The sequence below is a fragment of the Thamnophis elegans genome, chromosome 5 (genome assembly GCF_009769535.1).
Source record: "Thamnophis elegans isolate rThaEle1 chromosome 5, rThaEle1.pri, whole genome shotgun sequence".
Taxonomy (NCBI): Eukaryota; Metazoa; Chordata; class Lepidosauria; order Squamata; family Colubridae; genus Thamnophis; species Thamnophis elegans.
The window spans coordinates 22,150,298-22,178,020 of record NC_045545.1 but is presented as its reverse complement, the minus strand read 5'-3'; the positions used below and the strand labels follow the sequence as shown (position 1 = coordinate 22,178,020).

Here is a 27,723-nt window from a genome sequence, read left to right as displayed (position 1 = left end):
CAACAGCAGTGAAACTAATATATATTTTTTTCATGATAGATCTAGAAAGCCTGCTATGTAATGACATAAATGACTACAGAATTTTATATAAGATGTTCTTCACCCTCGTAACAGTGCCATAATTTGCATTGGAAAAGGAATTGGTGGGCTTTTGTGCTGTAATGGCAAAATCAGGGTCTGCCTTTCTACTTACGTAAGAATAGGAGACGACACCTTTTCCAGAGAAGAAAGGTTTATTATTATTGAATGCATTCAAGAGACCAGTAGATTTCCACCTAACTGATCTGCCTTAGGTACATTTTGACAGAGGTTTTATACCTTTGAAATGGTTATTACAAATCATATAGACGTCATATAGGCGTGCACTAGTCCAGGTCATAACTTCTCACCTAAGTCAGCACAAGGTTATTTCGGGTAAATTACAAATATTTAAGGAAAATTACAATACATGATTCCCAAACCACAATAGGGAAGTAAAGTGAAACTAAAAGAGAAGTGAATCTTAGTTACTCATGCAGAAAGAGGAAAAGTCAGAACGCCACTCAGATATATTGCTAAAAATATGGTTAACCTATAGCTTGTTTACAAGTTGAACTTTGATTATCCTAAACTGCGCTCTATGACTAAGATAATGTGGTTAACTGCCCACCCAGTTTTCCTACTTGCGAAAAAACTATTTTCCTGTGTTTCAAGCAGAAAGAAATATGTTCTTTATGTCTGTTCTTTAGGTGAAAGAGCATAAGCAGAGTTTTTAATTTTGAAGTTTTGAGTTAGAAGAAGACAAGTAGCCTGATTAAGTATTGAGGGGTTCAATGGTGGACCCCATGCTGTTTCAGTGCCTCACATCAATCTAGGCCAGAGGTGGATTTCAACTTTCAGAACTCCTGAGCCTGCTTGGCTGGCTCAGGAATTCTGGGAGTTGAAGTCCACAAATCATAAAAGGGCCATCGTTCCCCACCCCTGATCTAAACAAACCAATTGAATAAGAGCGGGGAACAATATCACTGTGCTTCAGAGATTCCAGCTGCTGAAACATCTTGTTGCATAACACTGTGGACCTTGGGAGATGTTAATGCCCTAATTTTCATTTCCTGGGGCAGGAGAAAGTGAATTTAACTTTAACTATGTCAACAAAGGAGTCTCTTTAGCCCATTAAGTGCTATATTGATATTACTGAAATACCTAGCAATGAAGATCCCAGGTAGACATATAATTTAGTCTTAATATAGATACAGATTAACAGAGTTGGAAGGGACCTGGTAGGTCACCTAGTCCAACACCCACCCAACCCCGCCCAAGCAGGAGACCCTACAACAGTCTCTTCTTGAAAGCCTCCAGTGATGAAGCTCCCACAACTTCTTCTTTAAAGAATCATCTGCCACCTTTTTTCAAGTGATGATCCCAAACCATTTCATTCCCTTAGTTCATGTGCTAGTACTACAGTGTCAGTAATGTACTCTGAGCATGAGTCAAACATCGATATCATAGCATAATATCGTTCGACTTGAAGTAAATCCAAAATTATACGCCGTACATGAAGAAATGCAGTCTAGCTTTTATGTCTGTGGATCTGGGGGAGGATCTCCTTTTGATAATCACACAAGAGGCTAGAACAACAACAAATTTGTGAGGAAAGCAACAAGATTCAGGGAGTATTAGAGGATTTTATATTAGTTCCCCTTTCATGCTGCAGCATGTAATAGATTTGCATGAAAGAATAAGCAAGTGGCACATTTAGGTTATACTGTGGATGCCCAAGAGGGTGAAGAAAGTAGTTATCACAGCAGCTTCCCTGCTACTGTAATTTAATGTTCACAACAGTGCGCCACCCAAGCTCATTAGCTGGTTGAAATGGGTTCCTGCAGAACCCAAAGGGTTGCAGAAGAGTTTCCCCCTCAAATGCTATGCAATACAAATTAACTAACTCCAGTCCTATAAATAAAACATTGAAAGAGTTACCCGGAGGCAAAATATAAACTAAAATGAAGATGGTTTCTGCAGATTCAGTGTTTTTTTTTTCCAATTATACGACATACTGAGATGATTAATGACTTAGCTTTCAAATGACAATGGTTTCTCCAGGCTTTAATTTTTTAAAAACATACAAATTGAGAACAGGAGTGACTCTGCTGTGTGCTCACAACTGTTGCAGTATGTTGTTACACCCTTTGCCTCTCTGAGCTCATCTGAGTTGGACAAACTACAAGGCTGCACACAATGACGAAGGATGTTTGCCTGTGTGCCTAAAACCCACATATAGAGTTAAGGAGGTGTGAAATTACTTATTTCATCCTTCTGTAAATATGTCCATTTTTTTTAGTAAACTTACAGTGGCCCAATAGCACATGAGCCTCTCCTTGGGATGTGGTTGCAGTATGTGGAGAGAAAGAGAAATTGACTGATGAACTGAGCGTACACAAAATGGAAATGCATCCCAGTTGTCTCCTTCTGCCAAATGTACTAGCACACATGTGCATATATATGCTTATCCACATATTCCAATTTTATTATGGTATTACTGATGCTATACCAACCCTGAGAATTGAACAGGGTGTGGATGATTCTGTTGGATTACTCATGTTGTAGTTCATTCCTGTCTGGCATCTGACCACAATTCAAATATACTCAGACCCTTTTTTTTTCCTTCCCCAAACCCCTAGCCTCACAATATTGCCTTCATCCAAGCACTGATCTGAAAGTTCTTACAGCTGGTCTCTTTTTTGAAAGGGGCAAGATAGAACACACAAAGATTGTCTAGTCCAGTGCAACCATCCAGATTCCTACAATTTCCGAGCCCCATAAGAACTTATAGGCACAGATGGTGATGGTGACCCATCTGCAAACTTTCCAGTTTGGCTTAGCATATGGATGTGTTTAGAAGAGGTGGAAGATGAGACTCTTGGCTTGTTATCTTCAGAGATATTCAGAAATGGTGGGTTAATGTTGTTAAAAGAAACATTATTGTACATGAAAAGGTTCTTCAAAAGAGAGCTCATGGATGCAGAACTGACTTCACCCAAGCAGAAGGGGAGTAGAATTGGAAATTTGTTCATGTTGGGGATGACTGCTTTATCATCGGCCATGCTACCACTCACCATGCTTGTGTATTCATCAAAGTCTGGCACTCCACAAGCAGTTCCATCAACAGACAGATTGACCTACAACCAGCCTACCAACCTCTTAGAATCCAAATCAACCACACAGCCAAACAGAGATAGCACCGACCCTCAACTAATCCACACAAGCTCCCCGCAACCAGCACTTCACTTCCCAATGACCCTCATGTGATGTAACTTCTCCATCACAAGATCCATCACAAGACTCTCACTGATGACTCACACCTTACTCATCACAAGACCCATCATAGGATCCTAAACAGTAAACAGTAACAGAATTGGAAGGGACCTTGGAAGTCATCTAATCCAACCCCCTGCTCATGCAGGAGACCTGTACTAGGTATTTGAATTGCCGAACTGCCGACTTCCCTGATCGGCAAGCTCACCTGAAGCCCTTATAAACAACAGAACACTGACATCCAGAGGTGGTATCCAGCTGGGAATGGGGATTTTGCAGTATCCTTCCCCCAGGAGTGGGGAAGGAATGGGGATTTTGCAGTATCCTGCCATGCCCACCAAGCCATGCCCACAGAACCAGTAGTAAAACATTTTTAATTCCACCACTGCTGACATCCCCTAAACTCTGCTGAAGATGTTACCTAACCTGGTAACAAAATGTTCATAAACCAACCCACAAACTCGGAGAATGAACCTTCACCCTCATCCTACACCCGGGCTACAGATATTCACCACTATGACTGCTTTAAGTGAAACATTGTCATGTTAGCTAACGTGAAAGAATCTTGGAATAATATTTAGATCCAGTTTGGGGGGGAGCAACCATAGTCCTTTGCACAGGTAGTCTGTATTCCACCCAGAAGAGCCAGTCATAGTCTGTAATCATTGCTAAATGTATAACATTCTGTCTCTTAGATAACTGATTGACTTGCCCTTTTGCTTTCATGGTTTTATGTGTGAGCAGAGGTAGATGGATGAGCTCCACTACAGAAAAATATTTGAGAAGTAAGTGAAGCTGATGACGCGTCACTTTACAGTTTAGTAGAATTCAACAAATCTAATGCTATTATCCTGTCAAGTTCCACCAAAAAAGATCCTGAGAGTATTTTTCTAATTAAAAAAAAAAAAGATCCTAGCAACAGTAAAATACATCTATAGGATTTACTGTATCTGTGCTGGTGAAATCCTTTGTTTTCTCCAGATTTTAGGAAGGAAATAATATACACAATAATTAATTAATTTCCCATACAGTTATATTCACCAATGCACCTTTTTAAAAAGAGTATCAATCACTTGCTAATAATGAAAGGGGTTTTTTTAATCTTAACTTTTCAAGGTTAGATACAAACAAATTTATTCAAGGTAAACTAAATGGGGAAAAATGTTTTCTAACTTACAGAACTCAATTGAGATTTTTCTGGAACACTTAAAAGCCAACAGCCACTTTTTATCCTGTCCATTAAGTACCCACTTTGGTCTAATAAATGTAGCTTGGCATTTATGCTTTGAGGAGTTCAAGCACAAGAAGAAATATTCTGCCAGGTTTGTGAACTTACTGATATTTAAGGAAGAAAGTAAGTTGTGAGCTGTCACTTAACTTACAGGGAGGCTGTGAATGAAGGCGTAAGGATAGGCACATATACACAGATATGAATAATGCCAGGTCTTGTTTATAATATTACTTTCATGGAATAATTTATTAGATGACATTTTATATTATCTTAAAAATTCAATTTTACATATTGCTGAGAATCAGAATAATCCACCATAGGTGGTTATGATACAAGCAACTTAGGTAAAGATTCCCCTCACACATATGTGCTAGTCGTTCCCACCTCTAGGGGGTGATGCTCATCTCCATTTCAAAGCTGAAGAGCCAGCACTGTCCGAAGATGTCTCTGTGGTCATGTGGCGCATGGAACACTGTTACCTTCCCACCAAAGGTGGTCCCTATTTTTCTACTTGCATTTTTACATGCTTTTAAACTGCTAGGTTGGCAGAAGCTGGGACAAGTAACGGGAGCTTAGTCCGTTATACAATGCTAAGGATTCGAACCACTGAAATGCCAACCTTTCTGATCAACAAGCTCAGCGTCTTAGCTACTGAGCCACCACATCCCATACAAGCAACTTACTCACCATCTAAGTTTTACACAGAGAAGTAAAATCTGAACTCACCTATTGCATTATTGAATCATAGAGTAGAAAGGGGGGTGTAGGCTGTTTACCCCAATCTGTTATCAAATTCTCAATAGATACTATCCAGATTCTTTTGAAGATACTGGCCTTCAAGATAATTGGCCCATTGGGGAATTGTTCTTATTAAAATGTTCATCCTAATGTTTCCTTCAACAATCCAGCTCTTCCAACTATTTCTTTTCTTCTTTCCCAATCACAGATCAACTGTCCCGCCGCCATTCTGTGCGTCTTCTTGTACGCTCATTCCAATTTGTTTACATTCTTAATGAACAATATTCACAATTAGATACAGAATTTAAATTATGCCTGCTGTCATTTTGCCTAATGCAAAATTATTTCCTTGTGCCTTGCAATACAGACTAAAATTTCATTCCCCTTTTTAGTAGCTGCAGCTTATTCCTAAATCAGTCTGTCTATGCTCCAAAACTAACCCCATTGACTTCATTATGTCTTAATTCCAGGAAACTTTAAATTTGCTAGTTAAGCATCTCAACACCAAGAACACATTTGTCATAATAGTTTGCCCAAATTATTCAGCTGTCGGAAATATGAAACGGGGCTACTGTACTTCTCTTCTTCCAAGCAAAGGATGGTACAGCCTTTCCTACAGGTTGCAGCTCATGATTCACGCTTTCCTCTCCGTTTTGATAACCCATCCCTACTCCTTCTTGCCTGATCTCTTCACATGGCTGAACGGTCTGCAAGCTCACAATTCTTTGATTTGCTCTATGCTGTCATGTGTGCAGTGGTACATCAATCTCTTTCATAAAGCAAGCTTGTTGTACAAGAAATTTGATAAGTGTTTCCAGGCTGTAAGATGATTCTGGAGGGAAAACGCCAAGATGCTTTCTGCAAATTGGATGTCTCTTCCAATTTCCAATTCTTGCAAAGGTATCAAATGTTCAATAAGTGTGTGGTATACAATAATACAATACAAGACAACACAATACAATATAATAGCAGAGTTGGAAGGGACCTTGGAGGTCTTCTAGTCAGCGTTCCCTCTAAGCTGCGCGCATGCGTGGCCACACAGGTAACAAAAAACACCGCGCACAAGTTTCAAACTGCAGTGCAGTGTTTTTTAATGTCTTTAAATGTGACTAAAAATATCCCCCCTCCCTCCCTTCTCTCTCTGCACCGAAATCTCTCCTCCATCTGGTGATTGGTGAAAACAAGGAAAACTCTGCCCGGAGATAGATGACGCTGCAGAAGGGAGAATTCCCATTGGTCCTCTGGGGCTTCGTCAGTTCCTGGGAAAATGGAATTCGCTGGTTGTAGCCTGCGTTTCTCTGCACGTCCGGGGTTTCTCAGGCATTGCCTCATCTGAAGCCCCGTTCTGGGCTCAGCCTTTTTTCTGCGATCCCTTCGCTTTGGGGAGAGAAGGAAGCAGCGTGGTATTGGACTGCCTGAGCCAAAGGGGTCCACGGGATCTTGAGACTTGATTTTTGAGTAGTACCAATCCTTTCCACTCTTTCCTTTTCCTTTCTGTCCTTCTTCTAACTTCCTTTCTTTTTCCTTTCCTTTCTCTTTGCCTTTTCTTCTTTTCCATTTCCTTTTCTTTCTCCTTTCCTTTCCTTTTTCCTTTCCTTTCTCTTTTCCTTTCCTTCTTTTCCTTTTCCTTTCCTTCTTTTCCATTTCTTTTCTTTCTCCTTTCCTTTCTCCTTTCCTTTCTCTTTTCCTTTCCTTTTCCTTTCCTTCTTTTCCATTTCCTTTCTCTTCCCCTTTCATTTCTCCTTTCCTTTCCTTCTTTTCCTTTTCCTTTCCTTCTTTTCCATTTCCTTTCCTTTTTTCTTTCCTTTCTCCTTTCCTTTCTTCTTTCCCATTTCCTTTCTTTTTTCCTTTCCTTCTTTTCCATTTCCTTTTCTTTTTCCTTTCCTTCTTTTCCATTTCCTTTTCTTTTTCCTTTCCTTTCTCTTTTCCTTTCCTTTCTTCTTTCCCATTTCCTTTCCTTTTTCCTTTCCTTCTTTTCTATTTCCTTTTCTTTTTCCTTTCCTTTTCTTGTTTCCCATTTTCTTTCCTTTCCCCCCTTTCCCTCCCTCCCTTCCTGGGGGTCTGAGGGAGAGGGAGGGGACCCTTTTCCTCCTTGCCCCCTCCCAACATCTGCTCTGATGGCAATTATGGCTAAAAAAAATTCAGGTGCTCAGGCATGAAAATGTGCCACTCGAATACTATACTTTTCCGCACACACTGAAAAAAATTTAGAGGGAACATTGCTTCTAGTCCAACCCCCTGCCTAGGCAGGAAACCCTATACCATTTCAGACAGATGGCTATCCAACATCTTCTTAAAGACTTCCAGTGTTGGGGCATTCACAACTTCTGGAGGCAAGCTGTTCCACTGATTAATTGTTCTAACCGTCAGGAAATTTCTCCTCAGTTCTAAGTTGCTTCTCTTCTTGATTAGTTTCCACCCATTGCTTCTTGTTTTACCCTCAGGTGCCTTGGAGAATAGTTTGACTCCCTCTTCTTTGTGGCAACCCCTGAGATATTGGAACACTGCTATCATGCCTCCCCTAGTCCTTCTTTCTCTTAAACTAAACATACTCAGTTCCTGCAACCGTTCTTCATATGTTTTAGTCTCTAGTCCCCTAATCATCTTTGTTGTTCTTCTGTGCACTCTTTCCAGAGACTCCACATCTTTTCTACATCGTGGTGGCCAGAACTGAATGCAGTATTCCAAGTGTGGCCTTACCAAGGCATTATAAAGTGGTATTAACACTTCACGTGATCTTGATTCTATCTCTCTATTTATGCAGCCTAGAACTTTGTTGGCTTTTTTGGCAGCTGCTGCACACTGCTGGCTCATATTTAAATGGTTGTCCACTAGGACTCCAAGATCCCTTTCACAGTTACTACTACTGAGCAAGGTACCACCTATACTGTACCTGTGCATTTCGTTTTTGTTGCCTAATGTAGAACCTTACTCTTTTCACCATTAAATTTCATTTTATTAGATAGTGCCCAATGTTCACGTTTGTCAAGGTCCTTCTGTATCTTGAGCCTATCGTCTGGAGTGTTGGCTATTCCTGCCAGCTTGGTGTCATCTGCAAATTTAATGAGTTCCCCATTTATTCCCTCATCCAAATCATTGATGAAGATGTTGAAGAATACTGGGCCCAAAACAGAGCCTTGGGGTACTCCACTGCATATTTCCCTTCATGTAGATGCAGTTCCATTGAGGACTACACGTTGAGTGCAGTTGGTCAGCCAGTTACGAATCCATCTGGTGGAGATGCTGTCTAACCCACATTCTTTATCTAGTAGTAGGTTATGGTCTACCTTATCAAATGCCTTACTGAAGTCCGAGTAAACTATATCGACGGCATTCCTCTGGTCCACTAATTTTGTCACATTATCAAAGAATGCAATAAGATTAGTCTGGTATGATCTGTTTTTGACAAACCCTTGTTGGCTTTTGGCTATTACCTTGTTTGCTTCTAGGTGTTCGCTAATTCATTGCTTGATTATTTTTCCAGAATCTTTCCTGATATTGAGGTCAGGCTGATAGGTCTGTAGTTTCCTGGATCTATTTTTTCCCCCTTTTTTGAAGATGGGAACCACATCAGCTCTTTTCCAGTCATCTGGTAATTCCCGGTGCTCCAGGATCTCTGAAAGATATAATTCAGTGGTTCTGAGATCTTGTCTGCCTGTTCCTTCAGAACCCTGGGGTGTACTCCATCCGGTCCTGGTGATTTGAACTCGTCTAGTGTAGACAGGTGCTCACCATTTTTTTTCCTTATTTCAATTTGTGTTCCTAATCTGATTTTTGTGGTGCTGTTTTTGATAGGTTGGACTGTTTTATCTCTTTGTGTAAAGACAGATGCAAAACATGAGTTAAATAGTTCTGCTTTCTCTCTGTTGCTTGTCACCTTCTTGCCACTTTCTCCTAGCAATGGACCAATTGTTTCCTTAACTTTCTTCTTGTTTTTAACATGTTGGAAGAAGCTTTTTTTGTTAATTTTTACTTTTGTGGCAAGCCTTTCTTCATTGTGAGCCTTAGCTTTCCTCACTTCATCTTTACAGGCTCAGGCTATTTGCTGATATTCTGCCTTAGTTATGTCCCCCTCTTTCCACTTTTTATACTTATCTTTTTTGTCTTTCAATTTGTTAGAGAGTTCTTTATGCAGCCATGCTGGTTTCTTTTGGGAGCTGTTATTTTTCTTCTTCATTGGTGTTGTGCTAGACTGGGCTTTTGTAATCTCATTTTTCAAAATTACCCAAGCTTCTTTATTTGTTTTCCCCTTGAGGATTCTCATCCATGGAATTTTCCCCAAGCTCTCTCTAAGTTTATTGAAATTAGCTCTCTTAAAGTCCAAGACCCTAGTTTCACTTTGTTCTACTACTTGTGTTTGCATAATGTTGAATTCCAATATTGCATGGTCACTTGCCCCCAGGGTTCCTGTGGCTTCAACACCTTCTATCATTTCCTCTCTGTTAGTGAGAATTAAGTCCATTATGGCTGATCCCCTTGTTCCCTTCTCTACTTTTGGGGAAACAAAGTTGTCTGCTAGGTTTGTTAGGAGCCTGTTGGATCTTCCACTTGGTGCAGAGTTTGTTTCCCAGTTGATGTCAGGGTAATTAAAATCTCCCATTACTATTATGGTGTACTTCCCACATACCTTAGTTAGCTGACTAGCAAAAAGTTCATCTACTTCCTCTGCTTGGTTGGTTGGCCTGGAATATAGACCTATGGCAATGTCATTTCCCCCCAACCTTTAATATTGACCCAAATGCATTCAAGATAGTTCTCATCATTGTTGTGCTCTATTTCTGTAGATGTAGTTATGTAGTTATTTCTTACATATAGTGCAACTCCACCTCCTCTTTTACTTGGTCTATTTCTTTTAAATAATTTAAATCCTTCTAGCTGTATGTTCCATTTGTCGGTTTCATCCCACCAAGTTTCTGTAATAGCAATAATAGCGTATCTGCCCTCTTTTACTTGAATTTCTAATTCGCCCTGTTTATTCCTCATACTCTGTGCATTGGTAAATAGACACTTGAGTCCATTTTGAATGACCTTGTGTTTACTGTCTACATAACCTGTGTTATGCCTGACTGCGCCTATTTTCTTGCCACTTGTAAGATTCATGCACATGGTATGGCAATCACTATTAAATACTTGGTTTTCTAATAAATGCTTGGTTTTGGGGCCTCAAACCAAAGAGTAGTACTGAAAGATGTTCTCCAAAATGTGCACAGGTAAACTTTAGAAAAGCAAAGCAGGCCTGGCTTCCCCAGGAGGAATCACTACAAGCTCGCTAACCCTCTTGCTCCTTCAAATCTAGGAGTCACAGCCACTGGCCCTATTCTCAGGAGAATAATCTGGGGGCGGTCACGTCATTACGCTTCTGCCTCCGAGTTGGAGCCCAGGAGCCTTGCCAGGAAGCTACAATATTTAGAAAGGCAGCATTTCTGGGGTTTTGCAGCAACCCTCCCATTCCTTCAAGCCAACTGAGGCCCTTGCCTATAGCTTTACAAGGACAGGAGGCAGGGAAGTATGTTTCTCAGCAGATGCTTTTTTATGTTGAGCCTTAAAAATGTTGCATGAAGGTTTTTAATGAACCATGAGAAGCCAGTAACCACTGAATGACAGTAGGCTCAGAGCACCAAGTAGTAGTTTAGCAGCAGGAGACAAGTTTCCAGCAGCCCCACTTCAGGGGATGCCGCCTGCACATTGAACAAGTCAGACTCCAAATGAGGCAGCCCTTCCAAGCAGATATAAATAAAAGATGCGATGTTCCTATGGGAACCCTTTGGCATATTGGATTACCTATTCCCCAGCTAGAGTTTCTTTTCCGTTATATTTCACCTACACTTCAGGGTGTGCTTTGAGAACACTGGAGACCGAGTTGTACTTTTCTAACTATACCTACACAGTGGAATTTTTATTTCCCCTTTTTAATAATAATTTCATTATAAATTATCCCTAAAAGGATTAAAAAATATAAATTACAAAAAAGGGATAAAAAGAAAAAACAGAAAATTCAGGAAAAGAAAAAAATAGAAAAATAGGAAAGAAAGAAGGCATAAGAATATAGAAAAGAAAAAGAAAATAAATATATAAAGAAACAATTCCTCCCTTTATCACAAGTATAAACTAATTTTTTGTAACTTATAACCCTCTCTTAAAATAAAACAAATGATCTGTTCTTCCCATTCTTATCTAAATCCTCAAAGCCATACAGTCCTGTTCAACAGAAGTCCATTAAGGGGTAACATAGATAACAAATCTCTTTTATCCTTGATCAAATTAATCTTTATATTCCTTAATGTCTATGGAGATTCTCAGTCATCCAGGTCATGGTTGTCCCAAAGGTGCTTTTTCAAGAGGCAAACAGGATGTTCTGGTTTTTCTTTGAAGATGTTTTGCTTCTCATCAAGAAGCTTCTTCAGCTTTGTATTCCTTCCCTTTACTTTTAACAATCTTGATATTTGATCCATTCAAATGGTGCCCTAGAACTTGATTTCTTTCTATGTTGTCTTTGTCTCTTCTCATAGAATTTTTCCAAGTTTTAACAAGTCTGTCTTGTAAGTCCAGTGTAGGAAAGTTATCCAGGTCACTCTAGTTTTGTTATTTGCATTAGAGGGCTGTGGTGGCTCATGTGGTAAAACACTGAGCCTGCACACTGCTGAGGCTTGGTGGCTTGATTCCTGTGAGTGAATAAACCATGGGGGGACAGGAAAGAAGCCTCCCTTGATTGCCTACTGGCATTCAGGCATCCTCTAGGTAAGACAACACTTCCCAAAAAAATTCCTTTCACAGAGGCAGCCAGCCGCTTTGGTGATCCCTGGCTAACACACACCGTACCCTTAAAAAAAAAAACCTATTGCATTATTGAATCATAGGAATGGGGGAACTGTAGATTGTTTACCCAATCTGTTATCAAATTCTCAATAGAGAATTAAAACATCAGCTGGTTTCATTTGTGCATCCAGTGTAGCCTTATGATTTTCTGTCTATAGACATGGACGTAGATGCAGTGATTCTTAACCTGTGGCAGGTGGACCCCTGGGGGGCTGCGATATCATCACAGAGGGACCACGAAGGCTTGAAGAAATGTTGTGATTTAAAACTTGAATTAAGTCTTGATGGTTCATGGCCACAAAAGGTATTTAAGGGTGTGGGGGGGGTCTGTAGTGAAGAAAAGGTTGAGAACCACTGGATTAGAGGATCTGGAGACATAAAGCAGATGCTCCCTTGCCAATGCTTCAGTCAAAAGAGAAGGACCTTCATGTAGGTCTATTAGGCATAGGCCTCAACATATGGGTGTGAAAACATAGAGAAGATAGACAGTTTTCTATCTTTGATGTAAGGATAAACTATAAAATATGCATAACCCATATGAGAAAGGACTTTCTAATCTGTTTATTGTCTTGGGAAGCTGTGTTCCCGGATTTCCAACAAAGCTTTTTCACATCATCTATTCCTTTTGAAGCAGCAAATGGGAATTTCATTTTGGTGCTCCCACACACAAATCCCCATTTCTCATCTCTGAATTCTGAGACTACCTGATCATCTAGGGTAGAGGTGGAGAACGATGACCCCTTTATGGCTTATGGACTTCAACTCCCAGAATTCCTAAACTGGCTGGCTTAGGAATTCTGGGAGTTGAAGTCCACAAGTGATAAAAGGGCCGTAGTTCCCCCATCCCTGATCTAAGGAATGAACATACTTCCTAACTGATTTGCAAACTTTGGCTGAATAACAATGATAATGAAGTAGCATAAATTTGATATAAAGTGAAGGTAGTCTGTCATTTTCATTCCAGTGAATGGGAAAAAATGAGTAGACTTTTAATGCTTGAGAGTAAAGACAGAGTAAACAGCTTATAGAACCAGGTTTAGCCTTGAAACCATTAATTAATTCCCCAAGATATATGTCTCAGCATCTTTTCAACACAAATATGCAGGTGTCAACTTTTCCCCCCATGTGTTTTGAGTTTGGGCCGGTTATTTCAATGTTAAAAACAGTTCACCACTCAGCAAGTAATTCTTTACTTTGCACAGCATGTAAAACAATATACACGAAAAGAAAACTGGAATGTTCTAGTCTGTTGTGTTTTCCAAACACAATACAAAGAGGAACAACTTCATGAGTTGCAGAAGAGAATTGGTGATATAATAGCAGACGTTTTTAAGATAAGTGTTAGGTTACAATCTGGAACATGCAGTGGTTGGGATTCTATCATATATTACTTCACATTAATTCATATCTTGAATGTTCACATACTATTTGTGCTAAATATATTTGCAACAATAACAAGTTTTTAAAAAGTCTAAATGTATGTTTAGTTTCCTTCTTCTCTTAAATAATCCTGAATTTGACTGTGTCTATAACTTAATCCACTCTATTTGCCAGAGAAATTGGATGAATGGTTTCTTTGGATTTTTAAAACAGAAGAAAATCTTCTGTGTTCTCCCTTATTGGCAACATGCATGCATGCATGCATGCATGCATGCATACATACATACATACATACATACATACATACATACATACATACATACCAATGGAAATTTGTGTAGAGTATTTTTGGGGTGAGGGTGTTAATTAAACATGGGAAAGCAGAGAGCTATAGACTGGTGGAGAGATGGAAGTACATTGAAAGTCACAAGAATTTTTTTTTAACCTCTTGGCATTCCATAACTACCTAAAGGCCTGAACATCAGCTATGATGACTTCATCAAAATCTTTTAAAGTTCTGTTCTTTGAAATAATGTTGAGCAACTTCTTTTTCATACAGATGTTTGAAAAATATTTTAGGAAAATGTCATTTTGGCCCATCTTATAAATTTCAAGGCTTACTGTCTCATTTGGACATCCTTTTGGAGGCCGCCAGTTTGGGAAACAGGCTGATCTACAGTGACTTTCTGATGGTCTTATTTTCTATGAGCTACTACATAAGTCTTCAGACACTGTAGAACAGGGGTGTCAAACTGGCAGCCCTCAGGCCAGATGCGTCACATGCAAGCCACGCCCACGCCACTCCGCGAAGGGAAAAATCTTCACAATACCTCACATGACAGCAACGTGACGCTGTGAATTTGACACCCCTGTGTAGGAGGAGGAATAGCAAAGCCAGAGGGTGGACTAAAAAGAAGATTCAGTTTAGAATCCTTACATAACCGAAAAGGGACTAAGTCCAGCCCCTCTTTGATTGGCACTGATTCTTATCTACCTCTAACCAGATACTGATCTTTAGTTGAGAAGATTCATGTGCATATGCTTTTAGCAATAAATCAGTTAAATTAACCTTCACACGTGGACTGGCCTTTTATGCCTGACAGTTGGTGATGCATTTTTTTGTTTTCCAAACGTGCAATTAGTTACATGGATTTCTTTGGTTACTTTATGACATGACAGAGAGAAGAAACATTATAAAAATTATATATGTGATTAATTTTTTTAATTAAATAAATGTCATATAACTGTTAATATGTTTTCTGGAGAAATAATTATTTTAAAAGCCCATCTCCAATATTCTTAGAGCAGCTACATCTGTCCTTCTTTATGTTATCCATCCATCATGATATGGAAGTTTTTTATAGCCGTTGTAATTCATAAGGCTTTTCATAGGAAAACGTGTTTGAAAGGCAACAATCAGCATCTAGTAGTATGCCTCTGTAGATTTTTTTTCAGTATGATTGACAATAAAATTTGATAACTTTTAAATGAAGATTGCAAGTCTTAAAAAAATATTTTTATAAAGCAATTTCAGTTATGAGGCTTTGCTATGAAGGGTTTCATTGGTTTTGATTAAAAAGATTGGTAACTAATTGCATGGTTTTATGGCTTCTCTTATTGGAAACTAAGGCACCATTTTAATAGTGTGGAAAAATAATTTAAATGGGGGAGAAGTAACCTAAGAAAACCTGAAGAGAAGGTGTACTTGATAAAGGAGAAATGCTCAGGTTCCAGAATCTGGAGATAACAAATTCTGTTCAGATGTTTACCAACTGGAATCCACCTTTGGTAAATAAAGTAGAAACACCAAGGCAGTGATGATTTTATTTCATACTTGTTTTTTTCCCACTTCTGAAATATGAATTGGCTCTTGTTACAGAATGCTCTGACAATATCAGCAGGATCCCAAATCAATACATTCCAATTTATTTATTTAGTCTAATTAAATGGAATACATCCAGAAGCCTCATTTCCAAAGAAGCTAGCATCACCTTCTTAGTTCTGAACTCGTTCCAGTCTTCCACCTTCTGTTACTGAACATGTTCTGAACAAATTATTTGCATTTCTGTCAGTAACAATCCTAGTAAATTAACCAACACCTTGATAAAGTTACATCTCTCTGAGAACATACTTGCCCTCTTAAGACTGAAATATCTGGCAGAGAGCAATCTCATTGGGATTATGATTTGTTTGTGGTGTATTTTAGAAATGTTAAGATGCAAGCTTATTAACTTGCCCAAATATGTGCGCATTGAATGTTTGATTAGCAGTTTTTGGTTACCATCTTTACCTATCAGATGATGTTAGCCATCTGATGGTAATGAAATGTCTTCAAGGTCCTCTCCCTATTTGTATCCCCTAACCCCACCCCCTTACTTGGGTTGTGAGCTGCCCTGAGTCCCTTCTGGGGAAAGGGCGGCATAGAAATATAATAAATTCAATTCAAAATTCAATTCAAAACAACAATCAAGCTTAGAGAACACCAAAGTGTACTCCAGAATACCATACCATAGATCAGGGGTGTCAAACTTAATTTCACTGAGGCCCGCATCAGAGCTGTGTTTGACCTCGTGGGGCTGGGGTGATTGTGGCCAAGGTGGGCATGGCCATCTTGACATCACTCATGTCTGGGAGTTCCTGTGGTGACCTGAATGCTCTACCAGCAAAAATGGGCTCCTGAGCTTCGTTTTTGGCTGGGACAGCCTCCTGCAATCCTCTGTCAGTGAAGGCACAGGCACTGCAAGCCGGTACTTCACTGTTTCCAGGGTGCACTCATGGGCCAGTTCTAAGCACCCTGTGGGCCGGATCTGCCCCACATGCCTTGAGTTTGACACTCCTGCCATAGATGAATTGATACATCTATAAACTGAGTAACTAACTTGGGCCATGGGTTTGAACCATTTTTTTAAAAGCTACATCTTATCTTCTCTTTTGATAAACATTCTAACCTGACGGCTCCAAATAATGTTACTAAATAATATCTCTCCACCAAGAAATAGTCTTCTCTGAAAAGAAGTGGAAAGTGTGTTGGTAGAGTCTGAGGTAATGTCAACTCTGAGAGCTATTTTAAATAATATTAGTGTTTCTGAGTTTTGCATTTGACCTTGACACTCATTAGATTCTGTTGCCTGGGCACACTTTCGTAACTACACATTAGTTTTAATTTAGGTAAATGTGAAGTCGGATTAGTGACATAGACAAAGTATGGCTTCTCTAATAGCAAGAAAGAATAAATGGATTGAATTAAGTAAATAAATGAACAAACCATTTCAATTCAGTAGAGACCTGGCAACACTAATGACACGAATTCATTCTTCTACTACCCACAGAGTAGAGATGCAGGACTTGCAGGATATGGATGGGTTTCAACTGATGAGTCATATTCCATTGCAAGCATATTTGGTTTTAGAATAATAAAGATTGATATTGAAACAGTGTGGCTAATCTGGACAATGGTGCTATTAAGAAGAATTACTTGTTTCAGAATAGTCTTTGCTTTGAAATGGTTGAATATTTATTAGCAAATATTATTAACTGGTTTTAATATGATGCTAGTTTCATGTATTATTTGCATATTCAAGTATTAAAAGTAATTTAGCCTATATTTCATTCTAAAATTCCAGATGGTAAACACAGAAAAATATATAAGTTCAAATATGTTCAATATAATACACTTTAAAAAGCATCTCTCTTGCAATGCAGAAAATACTTCTTAACACTCCCAAAAACATTTACCAAAAGTTTTCAAATATTTCCACAGGATCCACAGAATTCTTTCAAAGCAACAAGTTTGGGCTTGGCATCCGAGCCTAATTAAATATAGTCTGACAGTAAACAACTATTAATCCTTTATTTCTCAGCATTGGCATTATTATCAGAAAAGCCAGATATGGATGGATGGATGGACAGATGGATAAACAATATGTAAGAGACAGATTGTATAGAGACAAACGGATGGAAATATTAATACCCAAGGCAACACAAACTGATTATATAATAATATATATATTTCTATATATTCATTTAACTGGAAAGCAGGCACATTTTAGGAACAAGAAAAAGAACAATATGAATCTTATAAAAATAGCCTGTAAAGGTTCCGATAGATAGCTAATGTTTATTTATTATTAAGCCACTTGTGTTTCAATGGGATTTATTTCCTGAAAGGCATCTTTAGAATAAACATTTAAGTTATTTATCCAATAGTGTGAAGCCAGCCATTGAAGTTATGAAATTCTTACCTGCCATCAGTTTGAAATTACTGTGATCAAAATCACCCTGGATGATGCATTGCTGGAAATAATCTTGAATTTGTTCTTTCAGCCACAACTTCACCAAAGGTTCTTTGAAGACACTGTTCTTTGAAATTACTTCAAATAATTCCTGACTTTGACACAGCACAGATGTGCTCTACAAATTACCTGGCTATTAATGGGCAGTTGGGCAGCTTCTTTTTTCATTCACAGGGAATACTTGATAATGATAGTTGCCCATCAACTGAGAGCAGCTGGCAAAGGCTGGCTCTATCTGATCACTTCCAAGAATAAAGGAATGTGTTTACGGTGAATAATATTGGGATTTGCTACAAAAGGGTAATGCTCTGTTTAGCAAAGAAATTAGCATGCACAAACCTGATAGTACAGATGTAAATAAAATATTTATAGTGTGCTGGACCTATCACCTCAGATTGCTAATAACACTGAAAGTAGTTCAGACGTTGGGGCAGAGCTCAAGGTCAGAAACAAGCTATTCCAGAAATGTTTCTCTCTCTATAACCATATTCTCCTCCTCCTCCTTCCACTATTACAGTGCAGCTCTTGTATTGTAAAAGGCATCCTCATATTTTGAATGAGAGTAGTTTGTTTTTAAATCATACTGGTTTGAAGCAAGCTCTAAATGGTACTCTTCTTCACTATTTCTCTTTTCTACAATTTTCAGCACTGGTCAGCAGTCTTCTCAAGGCCTTTCTTTGGAAGAGATGAGAAGAAATTTTCAATGCTCACCTATTGACCAAAATGGTAAAATATGAGTCCTCTTCAATAGTAATAAACTGTATTAATGGACTGATGGTGTTTTCTTTGGAATGAAATTGATCCTCCAAACTTAAAGCATCCAGAAATAAGAAATCAGCAATGGTGCTAATAGGAGATAACAATAGCCAAGTACTTAGACTTATATCCCGCTTCACAGTGCTTTACAGCCTTCTCTAAGTGGTTTACAGAGTTAGCATTAAAGGTGATAGTCAGCATGTTCTGACCAGTTCTGGAGAACCAGTAGCAGAAATTTTGAGTAGTTCAAAGAACTGGTAAATACCACCTCTGAGTGGCCCCGCCCCCATCTATTCTCTGCTTCCTGAGTACCAGCTGATTGGGAGTGAATGGGGATTTTGCAGTAACCTTCCCCTGGAGTGGGGAGGGAATGGTAATTGAATGGTAATTGAAGAACTGGCTCGCCCGTCAGGCCTGGGGACAAGGATAGTTCCCCTCCCGAATGATGAATGTATGTTGTTTATTATTTTATTATATGTCTTATCTTAATGTCTGTATCTCCCCTTCCCCGATTTTATGTGAGCCGCCCTGAGTCCCCTCAGGGAAAAGGGCGGCCTACAAATATTAATAAAATCTCTAAAAAAAAAAAATCTCTAAATCTCTACAGTGTCCTTCCCCTGCCACGCCCATCAAGCCTGCCCACCAAGCCATGCCACTCCCACCAAGCCACATCCACAGAACTGGTAGTAAAAAAGTTTGAATCCCACCACTGGTCAGCATGTAGTCCCCAACAATCTGGGTCCTCATTTTACCAACCTTGGATAGAAAGCTGATCAACTTTGAGCCAGTGGGGATCAAACTCCTGGAAGTCAGCTGAATTAGCCTGCAATACTGCATTCTAACCACTGCGCCATCACGGCTCAGTTGCTTCTCTTTGAGCTGTGCAATACCTTCAAGTGGCTTAGCTTTAATTAAAGTTAAACTAAATAAGGTGGCGCAGTGGTTAAATGCAGCACTGCAGGCTACTGCTAGATCAGCAGTTCAGCGGTTCAAATCTCACCAGCTCAGGGTTGACTCAGCCTTCCATCCTTCCGAGGTGGGTAAAATGAGGACCCAGATTGTTGGGGGCAATATGCTGACTCTCTGTAAACCGCTTAGAGAGGGCTGAAAGCCCTATGAAGCGGTATATAAGTCTACTGCTATTGCTATTGCTATTGCTAAATACAGGTAATCCTCTTTTTGTGCCTGAATTGGTTTCTGTGAAACAATTGGTAAATGACAGTTTCTAGATGAACCCTGTAACAGAGAGGGGAGTGGGGCTGCAAAGACCATTGCCATCCAATTCAACTAAAGTTCTTTCCTACAATGTCCTGTGTCTCGTCTGTTTTTTTTTTCTTTTTCTCCTTTTTGCAGACCAGATAGATTCCTTTAATAAGCGATCTCCTCCTGACCTGCTTTTTTCTCTCTCTGCAGTGCAGTACTTATCTAAAAAGTGCTAACTGCAAGCTCAGCTCTGTGACCTTAATTACTTGATTAGAACTTTAGCTGCTGCCTGCAACTGACCAGACCTTGATCTGTTTCAACTGAAGACTTTTGTTATGCTAAATAAAGTTACTTTTTCACCAGCCAAAACTGTGAATGATCATTGTCTGAGGCAATTGCTAAAGAAGTAGGCCTGTCCACCTTTGAGGTCACTTAGCATTACTTATGTCCAGGACTTACCAGAACCTTGACACAGTACTGCTAGTTGTCTTAGGTACCATCTAACAAGCTCCAAAGTAAGGCAATATTCTCATGAATTAAACTAATGAGTTTTCTGGTATTAAGATTAGGCAAGGAAGAAATATAGCACTTTAATATTAACATATTCTCAAATTTTCCTTGAATCTGGAGCTTATGGCAGACTTACTTGATGGTCTTTGCATGCTGGGCCCATATAGAAAAAAAGACACTCCCACCAGTACTTTAGATAAAGGAGCCAGAAGAAATGGAGCAGCCTGTCTCAGGACTTCATTTGGATGCAGTGAGAGAAATCATTTACTTTGTCAAATCAGCAAGAATTGGGATCTTGCCTTTTGCAATTAGAGAGGAGGGCTTTTTTTGTTATTTGGCTTCAGGGATGAAATTCAGCAGGTTCTGACAGGTTTTGGGGAACCAGTAGCAGAAATTTTGAGTAGTTCGGAGAACTGGCAAATACTACCTTTGGCTGGCCCCAGAGTGGGGTAGGAGTGGAGATTTTGCAGTATTCTTCCCCTGCCATGCCCACCAAGCCACACCCATAGAATCAGTAATTTAAAAAAATTGAATTTCACCACTGCTGGGCTTCCTCCCCCCCCCCCCAAAAAAAAATCTTGTTTATGTTATAAGTAGTCTTCACCCATGATGGTCTTTGTTCAGAGATTTGGTGACTAGGCTAAACAGTCATATATTGCACAAAAGGAATAATTGAAGCAATGACATTTAACCCATGGCCCAGATGATAAATGCTCTAATAAGCAAACAGGTACTTATAGTATAAACTTGTAACAGTAATAATCCAAGATTAAGGACATAATTATTTCTGGCAGACAGCTTATTGTTGACCAGTCGAATCTTCCATTCAGGGTCAAGATATGTATATTTAAAAATCAAACAGAAGTGTGAGACTTCTGTGTTAACGTTTCCCACTTTCCTATCGGCCATCATCTTAAATGGCTAGCGTGATTGTGAATACAAATGGCATCCTGTCTGTCTGTCAGATCCCACCTCTGTCGTTTTCCGGAAAAGAAATGACTTTGAATGGGGTGACTTCGGGTCGTAAAAGATGCGGCCGAAGCAGATCTTTATATTTGGCAGCAAATCTGTGCATTTCTGCTACCAGGGAAGCCCTCTGTGCTTGCTTTCTGTATACAGAGGCTTGATGAAGCTGGGAAGAAGAGAGACAAGGTGCTTTAGCTAGGCTGAGCAGCATTTGCGATGAGTACCCAAGCTTCTTCTTTTTTGTTTTCCACAGGTTATGTGTCGGATCCCATGAGTACACTGCGATTTCCTTCCTGCAGCAACAGTGGCAGCTTTGAAGACAGTGGCTGACAGCAGGAACCATCTACCTGCAGCGAGACTCTCCACCAATTGGCAGCAACAATTCTTCCTCTGTCGCCACGGTTCCCAGGCATCATACATTACAGCAAAGAGCCTTAGGCCAGCTTGTTTATTTACTGTTAGCTAATGCTTCCCCAATAAATTACTCCTTCACCATTTTTTCCCCTCCTATTCCAGTAATTTAAAGAAGGTGAGGAAACATAAATCAGTGAAGTTGCAGAATTTAGGAGAGAGGCTGTTCACCCAGGAACGTACTGTATTCGTGGTGCCAGTAAAAGTAATTAGTGGGCCTGGTATATATTTTCTCTAGCAAGCATGAAGAGAGGGAAATAATTGTTACACTGTGGGAAATCGCAATCTTAGGACTCCCCATGGTGGAAAAATTTCACTTCCTTTCTTTCATGGTAGTAAAGAAATTTATGGCTCCATGTTTCCTGTAGGATTGCTCATTTTCCTTTTCACCTACGCATTCTTTGATCTCATCCATCACCTGAGGGGGCTCCGCAGTATCTCTTCCAAAGCTGCGGATCAGTGTTTCTCAACCTCAACAAATTTAAGAGTGTGGACTTCAACTCCCAAAATTCTGGGAATTGGAGTCCAGAAGTCTTAAAAGTTGTTGAGATTGAGAAACACTGCTGTCAGCCATCACCTGCCCTTCTAATTTATATTACCTGCCCTTCTTTATATCTTCCCTGGCTCTCGTTTGCGTAATCTATGTTGATAGATCAGCCAGAAGTTCTTTTTTTTTTAAAGCTAATTTGTTACAAACAATTTGAATTAAAACTGCAATGTAATGTGGATTAACGTGATACTGTTCAAAATTGTTAACTGATTAATATGAGATGTCCAGGCTTATTTTCCTTTGCTCTGTTCAAAGTGAGTAATTTATTCGTTTATTTTAATATTCTCTTGAATAATTACTAGTGTTAATGGACTTGTAGGGGGATGCAATTCAGAGAACCGGATCTTTGTCGCTTTTCTTGAATGTTGTCCAAACATTTGCTTCCAAGGCTGCAGTAAGATGTAGTCAGATTTGAAATCAGTTTCTTCTACCATCAACAAGCTAGTCAGTTCCTAAAGCTGCCCACGTGTAGGATCTTAATGTAGTTCAGAAGACAATAAGCAATGCTTTTGATACCATTTGGGAATTTTATCCTCCTTCTTATAAACAGACCTACACATTTTAGAAGCTGATTGATTTCTGTAAATTTTGTAGCTGACATTAGCCTCTCGCAAGAAAAAAAAGAAGATATGAAGAGGAAAATATGTAAAACCACCAGAAATACATTCTGATGAAAAATGTCTACCTGTGTATGTGTATATTTGGGTGTGGGATTGGATGTTACCTTATTAGTGAAAAAGGCAGCCATGATGAAATGAAATGACCTGTGTTATCAAGATTACTTTTTTTAAAAAAAGCTACATGTAATTCTCATTTAGTGACCACAATTGGGAAGTGCAACTTGGTTGTTAAGCAAAGCAATCATGAGGTGAAACCATGACTATGCTTATGATCTTACTTCAGCTTTCCTTTGCTTTACAGGCCTGCAAAGGTTTAGGTTTAGGTTTTTGGTTTAGGTTTTATTTGACTTGTATGCCGCCCTATTCCCGGAAGACTCAGGGCAGCTAACAATCAGAAGGGGAAGGGGTACAAAAATAAAAATAGAAAACAGAAATTTAAGATACAACAACAGTCATAACTTCGAAGGGGGCTGGATAGTTCAACAGCCCCAGGCCTGCCGGAACAGCCAGGTCTTAGTTGCTTTGCGGAAGGCCGGAAGGGTGGTAAGGGTCCGGATCTCAACGGGGAGATCATTCCAGAGGGCCAGAGCAGCCACAGAGAAGGCCCTCCTCCGGGGAGTCGCCAGCCGACATTGGCCGGCAGATGGAATTCAGAGGAGGCCTAGTCTGTGGGATCTAATAGGTCTTTGGGAGGTGACTGGCAGGAGGCGGTCTCTCAAGTAACCAGGTCCAATACCATGTAGGGCTTTAAAAGTAACGACAGGTCTTGTAAATGCAAGAACTGATCACAATTCATCACCGTAGTAACTGTGAACGATCATTAAAGAAGGCAGTTGGTAAAAGAAGATTCCCTCTATTTATGTATTTTGATCAAATGCAAACTGCCTTCACCCACAAAGGAGCAGTCAGGTTTGAGCATCCCAACAGGTAATTTTGTGACCGAAGATTTTACAATACAGAATGAAATGAGGATGACTGTGCATGTAGACCTCTTCAGAATACAGCGGCACAAAAGCCTAAAAGCTCAGGGCTGTCCAGCTGACACAAATACTGCTCCACAGTGTCACCTAGTGCTCCTAAGGGGGAAACCATGTTCAGAAATATTTTGCTGTTCTGGGTGCCATGCTTATACATATGTGTGCAAGCACAGATGTGACAAGACTAGGACCCAGGGACTGTTGGATTTGCAAATAAACAAGCTAAACATAAAAAGCCCTTTTGTTTCCTCCAGGTTTTATGTGCTGTGGAGACAGATATAGATCTAAATGTTTGGATTCAGAAATCAAACAATTCATATCACTGTTTTATAAGCAAGACAAACTGCAGGCGTTAAACTCATGAGCTGTAGCAAAGGCTTAAGTGTCTCAGAATCCAGAGGTTAATGCAATGCAAAGTATTAAAATGCTTTCATAGTCAACCTTGAAAAATATGCTAAGCTGGGAATTCTGTTCCATCATCCACTCAGCGGACAGTTTACATGCTCCGTTGATGGGTTACACTGCAATGAAAAGTATAATGAACACCATGAAACCCTCAAGATGAAAGCTTACTGTAACAACAATATACATTGTGAATCATAAACCACTTGGCCAGATGTGCAGCATTTTGTACTGAGAATGATCCAAAACAGAACATTCAGTACAGTGAATGTTATTATCTGTTCATATGACCAAAGCTTTCAAAACAGTAGATGCAAGCCAATAAGGCCACAAATCAGTGCCAAAAGATATTCCTCATCCCTTCATGAGCTAAATAGTGGCTTAGAGGTGAAATGCAATAATATGGATTAAAGGTAAAGGTTCCCCTCACACATATGTGCTAGTCATTCCTGACTCTAGGGGCAGTGCTCATTTCCGTTTCAAAGCTGAAGAGCCAGCGCTGTCCGACAACACCTTCATGGTCATGTGGCTGGCATGACTAAATGTTGAAGGTGCACAGAACACTGTTATCTTCCCACCAAAGTATTCCCTATTTTTCTACTTGCATTTTTACATGCTTTCGAACTGCTAGGTTGGCAGAAGCTGGGACAAGTAACGGGTGCTCACTTCGTTACCACCAAACTGCAAACCTTTCTGATCGACAAACTCAGCGTCTTAGCCACTGAGCCACCATGTCTCTTAATATAATATGGATTACATCAGACCTACGTCAACGATGAAACAGTGTCAATAACACCACCAGAAGTTATCTGTGGACTCCTTGTATTAATATAGTTACCTGTTGCGACTCAGCAGAAGCTTGCTGTGAGTTGCGTCGGGATGCAGGAATAATGGGCAGCTGCTGCTCGTTAGGGTCATTTTCTGCAGATAAAAGACACGCCTTAGTTGCAGAAGTCAACGTTCGTGGTTCGTTGTTCATCGTGTGTGGTTCATTGTTTCAAGATTCAAAGAGGCACTTGGATAAGTGATTTGCTTTCTGTAAACCTGGTTTGCTGTAAGAGCTTTTTGTTTTTGCTTTTGCTGTGTAACTTTTTGCCAGAGACTTTATCTACATTTATTTTTGGGCTCACAGCCAACTTGAGCCAGGACTGATAAAGATATTTCCTTTGAAGTTCTGTCTGACTGTCATTTGTGAACGAGCGAAAAGGGGGGTCAGAATAGTTACTTCTGATAACCAGAAAAGTAGAAAGATTTCCAACCTTTGTTAAACAGAATGTGAATGTAAGATTGTGTTATGTCATAGGACTGTTTGGCTGAAAACGACAATGGATGCCAATCTGTAACCTTTATTCCACCCCTTTCTTCTCCCTACACTTTATTCTTAAGATTATACCCTGTGCATATAAAGAAGCAAACAGAGATCTGTAAAAATGTGTGTCATAATCAAATCTTTCTGCTGTTTTGCTGTAGCAGACTAATCTAACTACTACTCCGGAAACTATATTTTGTGGAGAAAAAAGGAAATTCTTTTTTAAAAAATTGTGGATTTTTTAATTATTATTGCAAGTTCATCCTTCTCATATTCTCCATTTCTCCGAGCTTCTTTTTGCCTGTTGAGCATCACTGAGCACAAGAAGCACAATTAAGACACCCCTACATGTGATGCAGAAAGCTGAACGTGAACTCTGATCTTTCCTATTTCACCATAATGAGCAAATTCTGCAGAGGAGAGCAAGGGAGCAGCCACGAATTCATTGACAGCTTGCAGGTCGGGGAGAAACATCTGAGATGCCAAAATAATGGTGAGGAAGAAACATCAGTGGAAAACAAAGTGAGGGGTGTATAGGGAGTGATGGCAAGTCTCTAGAGTAGGGGTGAGAAATCGGATCTTATATTTCACAAAGGGAAAACAAGGAGAGTCCATCAAAATAAGAGCATTTTCTGCATACATTTTAAGCAGAGAAGGTCTGACCAAAAGGTGACAAGGGTGGATTGAAGCTGACTGGACCAGCACTTAAATCTGATTTTGACATTAGCTATGAGAAACTGTTCTCCAGGCTAGTCAGGGCACTTAGTTGACATTGTTCTGCCTTCAAACACCTGCTCCCTTCTCATCTCAGCTGTCTACAACAGCCTACATCAGCCTAATGGTAGAGTCCGCTACTCATCAGATTTGGTGCAGCAAATCAGTATGTGAATGCAACATACCAGTGAAATGGGGCTAACAGAGCATCAGAGCCAGTGCCCTACAAGCATCTCCATCAAGAGGTTTCATTGCTGGAAGAAATGCACCAGAAGAAAAAGGCTCATTTCCTTATTAAAGAGGAAAATAAAGACCTTATTAAAGTCCTTTTCTCTTTTCTGTTTATATATATATCGGCTCTCTTCCACAACAAACTGCATCAGGCACCAACGTTTCTGGCTGGATGCTGAACGTGACAGGTAGGTGGTTAAAAAGATACAATGTTCCATGCTATAGTTCTCCCCAAGAGAATTTCTCAATGATTGCTACTGTTAAAAATAAAGGCTAAACTCTGAGTGAAGAAAGATACTAATTGCAGCCCAGTTTATATTTGCTTGAATAAATTCATATTTTTCATAACTTGCTTGCATATGAAAAATGAAATCGACTCAGTTATTCAGGACATAAAGTCATTGCAACAGGATTCACTTTTTGGGTTGGTATCTATCAGTTAACAATGGTGTGGAAGCCTGCCAGAAAGAAAGAAAGGAAAAGAAAAAGGGAGGGAGGGAGGGAGGAAAGAAGAGAGGGGGAGGGAGGGAGAGAGAGAGAAAGGAAGAAGGAAGGAAGGAAAAGAGAGAGGGGAAAGAATAAGAAAGAAAGAAAGATAGAAAGATAGAAAGAAAGAAAGAAAGAAAGAAAGAAAGAAAGAAAGAAAGAAAGAAAAGAAAGAAAAAAGAGAGAAAGAAAATATCCAAATCTCTGCAATGCATCTCCATTAACAGGTCCACTCAAGTGTAAGAAATTAATGAGGACTAGAAATAGAACAAGGGGAGCAGCAAGAGGAAAAAGCTATTTTAATTGCCTGATCCAGTGCCAGCATATGACCCTTTACATTCACAGGGGAATTTTGTTTCATTTGCTGATTCTAGATAGTTGTTATGGTAGACTTTCATAGTTTGAAATGCAAAGCATTTGACAAAGCCAACTGGTTGGATTCAAGCAAAGCAAACACATTGTTTTACTGGTAATTAATATAATTGGCTATTAGAGGAAAACACTGCCTCAGTTAATTGGTCTCTATAGAAGGAATATCAGGTCTTCCAGGGAAAACAAGCTGCTAAGAAATGCTGAGTTATTAATTCAAAAGGATTTTTTTAAAGAATCAAAATGTAAAATCCACTCTAGCACAGGGTCCTCGTGTTGTTGCTGAGGTCAAATTAAACTTGTCCCTTTCCCAGAAATAAAGTATATTTGAAATACATGGAGAGAGAGACAGAGACACAGAGAGAATACCTTCACCAAGGTATTTTCAAGTTCATTCAGTTACTAGTAGCTGTAGCATCATTACTAATTGTTGGCAACCTTGAAAGTCAGAGCTGTGGTTTATTATAC

At 39.5% G+C, this 27,723-nt stretch overlaps 1 protein-coding gene across 1 annotated transcript in view; it reads left to right on the top strand.

Moving 5' to 3' along the window:
* The window catches only part of LOC116509345 (serine/threonine-protein kinase TNNI3K-like), a 214,969-nt gene extending 193,453 nt beyond the window's left edge, over positions 1-21,516 (top strand). The window contains 2 exon segments of the mRNA XM_032218492.1: positions 18,398-18,477; positions 21,440-21,516. Coding sequence (XP_032074383.1) covers positions 18,398-18,477; positions 21,440-21,516 — 157 coding nt within the window.
* Positions 21,517-27,723: the final 6,207 nt, after the last annotated feature.